Below are 8,878 nucleotides of genomic sequence, written 5' to 3' on the forward strand. Positions count from 1 at the left end.
TTTGTAGCCCTTCGAGTGGGGGTGGTTTATCTTGCGCGCCAAGGATGGGCGCCTGCTGCGCCTTCTTGCGTGGCGGCCTCGGTCAGGAGGCGGGCAGGCAACAAATGGGCCAGAGGAGCAGTTTCCACTCTGCCCTTCTTGTGCGTCTGTTTTGATGGAATGAAGCTCTGGCCCTTTAAAGGAAAGATACCTGCCCCACCTGCCTACCTGAGCCAGGTAAGCTCCTTGACAGCCAGTGTGCAGTCAGTAAAATTCCAGACTCGGGAATGGGCCAATGCGAGCAAAGGAGGAGGGCAGCGAGGCAACCAATGGTGCGGGGAGAGCGGCTGCTGCAGGCCTCCTCTGGGCGCTTCTGCCTGAAGCGGCTGAACCCAGGAAATCGCGGCGCAGTGAGGTCATCTCCCGTCCTCCATCTCCAGAAGAAAGGTGCAGGTGTGTTCAGACCTGCTTTCCTGGGTGGGGGTGCTGTAGGGAAGTTCAAGGCACGATGCGGGGCAAGGACGACGAATACGATTACCTGTTCAAAAGTAAGTTTGGCCCTCTCTCTTCCCTTTTCCAAATTCCCGTCCTTTCTGAAACTGGTGAACTTTCACCCTTTTCTGCTTTCTTGGGGTCTTAAAAAACAGTCGCTTCCTCCTTTCTGTGGCCACTTTTTAGAAACTCAGTGCATGTGGTCCTAGTTTTTATTTACTAGCAATTACTTACGGGGTAAAGAATGACACTCGGCAAGAAGTGCCCCATAGAGCCCATACCTGGGCAAGGGTTGGAGAGTGGCTGCCCCCACCCCAATCCAGCAGGAAGGCCCAAACGGCCTGCTTCCTCTTGTTAGAGCCGAGGCCAGGCCTGCTGCCCTCCTGCCCACCGTCACTCCGTTTCCCAGGGACTTCCTCCCACCACTGCCGCTTCGCCTGTCTTCCTCGCCCCACAAGAATTCACTCCTCGCCCCAGTCCCCCTCCGTCCCCGTCCCCCGTGGCTCCCTGTCCCAAGCCAGCCAGCCGCCCAAGCAGGGCTGACCCTCCGTTTCAGCCAAGCACTCCCAAGTCTGCTGCTGCTGCTGCTCATCCCCACAGAAAAGGAGAGGGGCAGGGGCGGGGTGGGGCGCGGGGCTCGGCCCTGCTCCTCCTTTTTGGAGAAATGCCGCATAAAACCGGGCAGGGGCCGATCCCTCCGTCTTCCGCCACATCTTGCCACCCTGAAACGGAAGCGTGGGGTTCTGGCTTTTTGGAAAGGCGCAGGAGGGCGTGGAAGCAACTACGCCCCCAGGGAAATTGCCGGATGTGGTGAAGTTCGTGTTGTGCAGTTGTGCAAGGAAATCGTGGCAGACGCGTGCAATTCAGACACTGAGATGCTTCTTTTCTAGTTTTAAGTGCAGAACTTAGGGTGGGAGAGGAGTCTAGCTTGGAAACATGAAAGACCCCTTGTGCCCAGATTTGGGCTGATGCATTTACGTAGTTTTAAACTTTTCAAAACCAATTCAAAGCCAAGCTCGGAGCCTTGTGCTGCCCACAGCAGTTTTGCAGCTCACACCTCCAAAAGCAGGTGCCCCCCCCCAAAGGTGCCCTCCCCCTCTGTCGCAGAGGAGGTGCCGCAGCAGCAGCGTACCGCAAAGGGCCAGAGCGTGAAGCATGGGGGCTGCCTGAGCTGAGGAGGGAGATGTAAAGCACACTGAAACAGGGCACATGGAACGCTTTGCTCTGGCCAGGAGCAGGTGTGCCTCCTTCCAGTGCTAGAATGCAGTGCACTGCAGAGCCAAGTGTTAGCAATGTGACTGTCCCAGAGAGGCTGGGGGGCGGGGGAATCCAGACACGCCTCCCCACCTGCCCCAGAGGCACTTCTGCAGCCCCTGCCTCCTCTCCTCCTTGGCACTGCACAGTTGCAAGCAGAGACTGGGAGGACCTTGCTGGGAAAACGTTTCTGTAACTTCTGCCTTCAGGAAAAGGGCGGGAGAGGAGTGGGAGGCGGCCTGAGGATCGCCTGGCGCCGTGTGGGCCACCTCCGTCGAGCACTGGGTTCCCGGGTGCCCTCAGGCACCTTTGGGGTGCCCGCCAGCTTCCCCTGGCTTTTCGTGGGTTTGAGAGCTTCCCTGGGAGGCTGCTGAGAGGCACGCTGCCCTCCGTCCCCGCCAAGGGTGGCATCATATTTTGCGGGGCAGTCTGTACGTGGGCTCTCAGACACACCACTCGTCTTCCGGGAAGCGAATGCTTTGTGGCTGGCTGTGCCTGCCAAGCTGTGCCTCCGTGGCAAAAACGGGCCAGGTGCCCGGCAGCCGTTTTGCGAGGGCCCCACAGCCCTCCTGAAATTCCGGATGGGCCTCAAAGCGGGTGTGACGGTATGGAAATGTTGCTTTACTGTTGCTCATCGTAGGTCAAGCACCCGGAGGTGGGGCAGTTCTCCTGCAGGTCTTGAGCCACCTCAGGCAAAAAGCCCTTTGGTGCCACCCATCAAGACTTGCTTATCCCCAGATACTTGGAGTGAACCGGGGTGCCAAAAGACCGAAGATCATTAGCAGGACCTATAGCTGAGCCGCCCGGCTGCGCGTAGCCTCACCGTAACGTGAAACCGCAAAGGAATGAGTGAACATGGCACTCGCTTCTTTGTGTCCCACACCCTGATCTGAGCCCGTCTCTGCTATGAGGGGCAGAGGGCAGCCATGGCGGAAGGGAGTCTGAGCCACCCCCCGCGAGGAGGCTCTGCGGGCCCGCCGCCTCGTCGCATCTGTGTGCTCACTGCGCAGGAGGGTCAGATCCTGCCGTTCCAGTTTAGGCGCGTTTAGTGGGATGGAACTGCGGGGCCCGGGGCCAGGAAGCACCCAGCTCGGGGCAGGAGTGGGCCTGCGCTTCCCTGCCAGGGCCTTCCTCGAGCCTCCCGCTCGTGCTGCAGTCCGGGCTGTGCGTGTGCATGCACGTGTGTGTGCACACGTGCACACGTAACCGGCCTGGGGCACCCCACGTCTGAGCTGCAGGAGGGCTCAGGCTCCATTTGCCTGGACCAGAGGGGGCAGGAGTCCAGCTTCGTATACTGCATTCCACCGATGTTTCAGCCTGCTTCCGTAACTAGGGCGCCCCTTCCCGCTGCGTTCGTTTATTTCTTTGCATCGTAAACTGCCCTGGGAACTTTATTAAAGGGTAGGGAGACCTCTGTACATCCTGCGACGGCTTCCCACTTCACTGCTCTGAAGGCCAAGAGCCCCATGTGTCCCTGAGGGTACAGACAGATGAGGCAAAGAGAGTTGCCCTACCACAGTGTCCTCAAATGTGCAGGGCCTCGGCAGGCGTGTCTGTGCATTGACATGGAAGTGTGCTAGAGATAAGAGCAATCTCTGCCTTTTCAGGAAGATGTAATTTCAAGATACCCCAGCTTCTGAAGAAGGGCAAAAATAACATCTCGTACTGAGCAGGGCACCCCATAAGAGCAAAATAAGGGCAGCCAGCTCACTTGCTTTGATTTGTTTGTAAGTCAGGGACAGGAAGTAAAGCATGGGGTAGCACAGACTGCTGGAGGCCCAGCCCTGCAGTGCCTCAGTCGGCAGCTCTGCCAGGGGAAAGGGGCTGCTCTGGGATTTATTCCCGGCAGAGACAGTTTCAGAAGTGAGGCATTTTGCATACCTTGGCTCACTCCTCAGTCCAAGGGAGAGTGCAGCCAAGCCAGCTGAAGGAGGCTGCAGTCTGGAAGGGCAGCAATGAAGGAACTCGGGAAGGTGCTCGGGTGCAAGGACATATCACTGGAGACCGAGGCCAAGATCATCCAACTGGACAGTAAAGAAAGCTGCCAAGAAGAAAATTGGTGCGTTTGAAACGTGGTGCTGGGCATCCATTTCCTACCCCAACGTAAGATTTTTAAGCGAAAGCCATTTGTGCCTTTGGCAGAGAAGCCGGCAACGCGGGCCCATCAGCACCGTGCCCAGCCGGTCCCCCCACAGCCGCTCAGCGGGGACCTGAAGTCTGGCCAGAATTCGCCTTCCCCTCTTGCATGCCTCAGGTTGGGCTCCCTTTTCCGTTGAGCACTCATCGTTGTGTGCTGAGATGGTGGGCATTCCGGCTCATCCCAGCCAGAAAAACCTCCAGACTGTGTCTTGGAGACAGCTCCCGGTGTGCTGATCTGGTGCGGAGGTGGCATTAGCCGTGATCTGCCTGATTTGGGTATCGTGACAGACGATGCTTTTCACTAAACCGGAAGGGGAGTCAGCAGGTTCAAGAGGAGGAGGAAGTGTTAAGGGTTTCGATCCTGTAAGGCGTGCTCTGTATCTGACAGCACCTTAGGTCAGCTAACGAAGGCTGGTTCACACATGCATGTATACTCGGAGTCTTGACATTTGGTGTGGTCTAATTCTATCGAAAAGTATTGCATGAAAGTTCCAAACCTGTATAGCTGGGTTCAGAACCCTTCTAGTGTTCCTTAGAGGCTACAGAGCATTAGAAGAGTGCAATCCAGCCACATTTGCCTGTTTTAATGCTTCATAGTGCCACAACAGGCATTTTTAAAAACATTGTTAAATGTTATCATAAGTACAGGCTAGGTAACAAGTGGCTGGAGAGCAGCGCTTGCGAAAGGGACCTCGGGGTGCTGGTTGACTGCAGGCTGAACATGAGTCAGCCGTGTGACGTGGTGGTCAAGAGGGTGAACGCCACCCTTGGTTGCATAGCCAGAAGTGTGGCTTCTGGATCGAGAGAGGTATCACTGCCCCTCTATGCGACTCTGGTGCGCTCGCAACTGGAGTATTGTGCTCAGTTCTGGGCCCCTCATTACAGAAAGGATATAGCCAGGTTGGAGTCAGTGCAGCATAGGGCCACTAGGTTGGTGGCCGGTTTGCCAGGGATGCCGTATGAGGCGAGACTGAGGGAACTGGGTCTCTTCAGCCTGGAGAAGAGGAGACTCAGAGGGGATATGTTGGCGACATACAGGTATGTGAGGGGGTGTCACATGGAGGTGGGGAGAGACCTGTTCTCCCCTGCAGAGGAAGGCAGGATGTGCTCCAATGGAGCAAAGCTCAGGGAGCCAAGGTTTCGTTTGGATGCCAGGAAGCACTTCCTGACAGTCAGGACCCCGAGGGTGTGGAATGGGCTTCCATGGGAGGTCGTTGAGGCCCCATCGGTGCGGGTGTTCAAGGATAGCCTGGACATGCACATGGTGGGCATGTCGTGAGTGGAGCTGACTAGAGCCGGGGGTCAGACTAGATGGCTTGGGAGGTCCCTTCTGACTCGCTCTGTTTCTATTATTTTGCTGCCACCCCAGTAGGAGCATTTCAGGTTATTTGATGGACAACTGTGTTCTAGATCACACTTGCAAAGCAGGAGGAAGGGGAGAAGCATAAAACAACAGCAGCAGCAACAACAATTTTCTCCCAGTAGCTGCACAACCAACCATACAGAAAAGGGAAGCTGAGGACTTTAGATCATGCGGGGAAAACCAGGAAAACCAAAAAAAGGGAGGGGGGGGGGGTCAGAATTAGCCCCAAGCTGCCACAAGCAGATTTTTTTAAAAGGATGAAGAAAAAAACACAGGTAGCCCACAAGCAGATTTTAAAATATAGCAACAAAAAGGGGAAGGGAAAACCCAGAAAGTAAATTAAAATGGGGCAGGGAAGGGGAGGGAAGGAGCCAACCTGCCTTTTAGGGTGGGCTGACCCGGTGAGCCCTGTGTGGGCACATGGAAACCAGGCTCGCTCTGTCGTGCTCCTGAAACAGCCAAGCTCCCCAGATTGGGCCTGTTGTCACAAAGAGCTCTGTGCTTCGTAGTAATCATGCTCATCCTCTGAGTTTGCCCACGGAGTTGCTGGTCTGCTGCTGCGCCCCGCAAGCGGCCTCTCACAGATATTAGTGCAGCGCCTGGCTGGGTGGCCACCTCGTGGCCCGTGCCCAGTCCCTGCCTCAGCCAACGCCAATGGGGCTGGCCAGCAGCCACACACGGAAGCCACCGGAGCCGCCACAACCCGGAGTCGCGGGGAGTGAGCAAAGCGTGTCTCCACGGCTGGATTGCCTCATGCCCTGGCCAGGCTGCTGAGCAGGTCTGGTGCAAGGACTGAGCAACTTCCCGGTGGCACAGCCCGGGCAGGACCTCTGACGCCCCAGGCAGGCTGAGACCAGGTTACCTGAGGGGCTCCTTCTCCCAGGTCAGGGGATCTTCAGGGAAGCCCTTCCCCCAGTCCTGCTGCGGTCGCTTGGTGGGGACCAAAGAGGGTCTTCTTGGAGGGGATTGTGAAGCTCCCGTTGGTCGTTTTGCCAGCGGGCAAAAGTGGCTTCAGGGGTTTGCCCAGATGTCTTGTGTTTGCTGCTTCGCTTTCCACTGTGGGTGCTGGGTTTTTTTCTTATTATTATTGTAAGTTTTTGTAGTTAAGTTTAGATGGTGTCACGTTTGCCAGTATTTTCGTATTTTGTTAGCTGGCTTGAGTGCTGCTGTTAGTGGCAAGAAGGCTTTAACTCGCTCAGGGCCTGTCCAGACAGAAAAGTCCCAGCAAGCAGCAGCCAGCCAGACTTGGGCAGGTCTGCCAGAAGGCTTGGCCAGCAGCTCCTCTCTGCCAGGCTGATTTTGAATGGGAGGAGGGGGAGGGTTTGGTGTAGGACCAGCCAAGGCCGTGAGCTGAAGCAGCACAGTCCAGGAAGCGCTCTACCATTCTCCAAACTGAAATGCTAGGTGTTGTCTCTTTAGTTACCAGGCCTTTCGTTAACCCAAGGAACTGGGCCTGAGCCTTTGGCCTGGCCGGCCAGCACTGCCGTCCTTGCTCCCTGCCCCCTCACCGTCCCGAGGCCCCTTGCCCTCTTCGCATTACTGATTTCTCGCTCCTGGGCAGTTGTCCTCATCGGAGACTCCGGCGTTGGGAAGAGTAACCTTCTTTCTCGCTTCACCCGGAACGAATTCAACTTGGAGAGCAAAAGCACCATCGGGGTGGAATTCGCCACCCGTAGCATCCAGGTGGACAGCAAGACAGTGAAGGCCCAGATCTGGGACACGGCCGGGCAGGAGCGCTACCGAGCCATCACGTCTGCGTGAGTGCTTCCACACCCCGGGTGTTGCCCTGGCGCGCCGTGGGGGGTGGGGGGAGGCTGTTGACTCCCCCTGCTCCCCCTGCCCCAGCGCCTCCAGTTTGGTCGGGGAACCAGCCCGAGGTTGCAGGGCTTCCTTGTGCGGCGGGGCTGCCGAGCCCTCTGAGGCTGCGGGCGGGAGGCTTGTGGGGGGTGGAGCTGAAGGCCCCTCGTGGAGGAGGCTCGCCGGGCTGCGTGCGACTAGCCCGGATCACACGGGCCCTTGTTGGGCCCCTGAGGCCAGTGTGGGCCCCCGGGCAGCTTTCTTGCACGCAGTTAGACCCTTGGGCCGGTCTCCTGGTGGAGGTGGCCGGGGGATAGTGCCAAGCCAGGCGGAGGGGGGCTGCACGGCACACACGACACGCACTGGGATCCACCCTCGGGGCCCAGCCCCTTCGCTTTTCCTGCAGAGCCCCCGAGGCATCTTGGCTCGGAGCGAGGTTGGAAATGCTTCCCTTTTTCCTGCTGAAAGGGCGTTGTGATCGCGGAAGGGCAGCCGTGCCGATCCTGGGCACACAGCGGCACGCGGGCTGGGGGCCTCCTGCTGGTGGGCGGCAAGCCAGGCAGCTCTCTTCCCTCTGTCCCACTCCCCTCCGCAGGCAGCACTGCAGAGCTGGCGACCCGGCCCCCTCCCACTCCTGCCCGGCCAAGGCACACACGGAAAGGAGGCGCGCGCTGGCTGGGCCAGGAGGCCTGCTTCGGGGGGGAGCGCCACTTGCCCCGGCACTACTGCTTGCCGGCCAGGTGGCCCCTTGCAGGCACCGCGGCCCCGGGTACAGGAGCCCCGGCCTGGGAGGGAGACCAGCTGGCGAGGCCACCGGCCCCGGGGCAGCGCTCGCAGGAGGCCGTGCCGATGCTTTGGGCTGCAGACTCGGCTGTGACGTCATCGCGTGGACGAGAGTGGAGTCGTGTCCCCGAGCCTGCCTCCTCCTCCTGCAGGTACTACCGGGGAGCAGTTGGGGCCCTTCTGGTGTACGACATCGCCAAGTACCTCACCTATGAGAACGCGGAGCGCTGGCTCAAGGAGCTGCAGGACCACGCGGACACCAGCATCGTCATCATGCTGGTGGGCAACAAGAGCGACCTCCGGCACCTGCGGGCCGTGCCCACCGACGAGGCCAAGAGCTTCGCAGGTACTGCTGCCCATGCCTCCCCCTTCCCTCCGGTGCGGGGGCTGCAGGCTCCCCAGGCCCGTGGGGGGCTGGGGGCGTATTCCTCCTGCACCCCACGTGTGCTTCCCAGCCGGGCAGCTGCCAAGGCCCGCGGTTTGCCCGGGCTGCCCTCCCCACCTCTCCGCACCGCGAGAAGCCGCAGTGTGAGGCCCGTGGGCGGCCCTGCCCGCGGAGGGACGTGCCTGCCAGCCACGCCTGTGCTGGCTCCAGGGGACCGGGGGCGAGGCGCTCTCTGTGGGCCCCTCCCTCCGTGGGTCGCCCCCTGGCTCCCACTCCTCGTCCTCCCTGTGGCTCCCACACACAGGCAGAGGGCCGGGGGCTCGGAGCAATGCTGCCGCCCGGGCCAGGCGCTGCCAGCAGGGGGCAGGGCGGCTCCTGGGGCTTTCTCAGTGCTCCTGCTCCGGGAGTGTCCCTGGCAGGTGCGTGACCGGGCCTGCCCTCGCTGCCCCCCTGGGGAGCTCTCCAGGTGCTGAAGCCAGGCCCCTGGGCCCCGCTGCCACGTGCCTGCAGTCCCACAGACATATGGGTCGTGCGTGCACACCTGTCGTGCCCGGCGTGGGCCCCGGGGCCCGCACCCAGAGGCTGTGGGGCATCACCGGGCACTCCGGGCACACTGCCTGGGCCACATGCGGCACGGCCACTCCCAGGGTCTGCTCTGTCGCTGCTGCTTCAGCATCTAGAAAGCC

General features: G+C 59.7%; 1 protein-coding gene across 1 annotated transcript; it reads left to right on the forward strand.

Annotated features, from left to right (window-relative positions):
- Positions 1-487: 487 nt before the first annotated feature.
- LOC123032865 (ras-related protein Rab-11A-like) lies at positions 488-8,619 on the forward strand. Its single transcript, XM_044449044.1, has 4 exons — positions 488-527; positions 6,789-6,984; positions 7,960-8,153; positions 8,612-8,619. Exons 1-4 carry the CDS (start codon positions 488-490, stop codon positions 8,617-8,619), a joined length of 438 nt encoding a protein of 145 aa, XP_044304979.1.
- The last annotated feature ends 259 nt before the right edge of the window (positions 8,620-8,878 follow it).

Source organism: Varanus komodoensis, unplaced genomic scaffold, assembly GCF_004798865.1.
Source record: "Varanus komodoensis strain SLA01 unplaced genomic scaffold, ASM479886v1 scaffold57, whole genome shotgun sequence".
Classification (NCBI taxonomy): domain Eukaryota; kingdom Metazoa; phylum Chordata; class Lepidosauria; order Squamata; family Varanidae; genus Varanus; species Varanus komodoensis.

Excerpts from the sequence above, each read along its gene's own strand:
- LOC123032865 (XM_044449044.1), top strand. The coding sequence starts at position 488 with ATGCGGGGCAAGGACGACGAATACGATTACCTGTTCAAAA. Across the intron at positions 528-6,788 it reads ATACGATTACCTGTTCAAAA|TTGTCCTCATCGGAGACTCC; the intron begins GTAAGTTTGGCC and ends GCTCCTGGGCAG. Across the intron at positions 6,985-7,959 it reads TACCGAGCCATCACGTCTGC|GTACTACCGGGGAGCAGTTG; the intron begins GTGAGTGCTTCC and ends CTCCTCCTGCAG.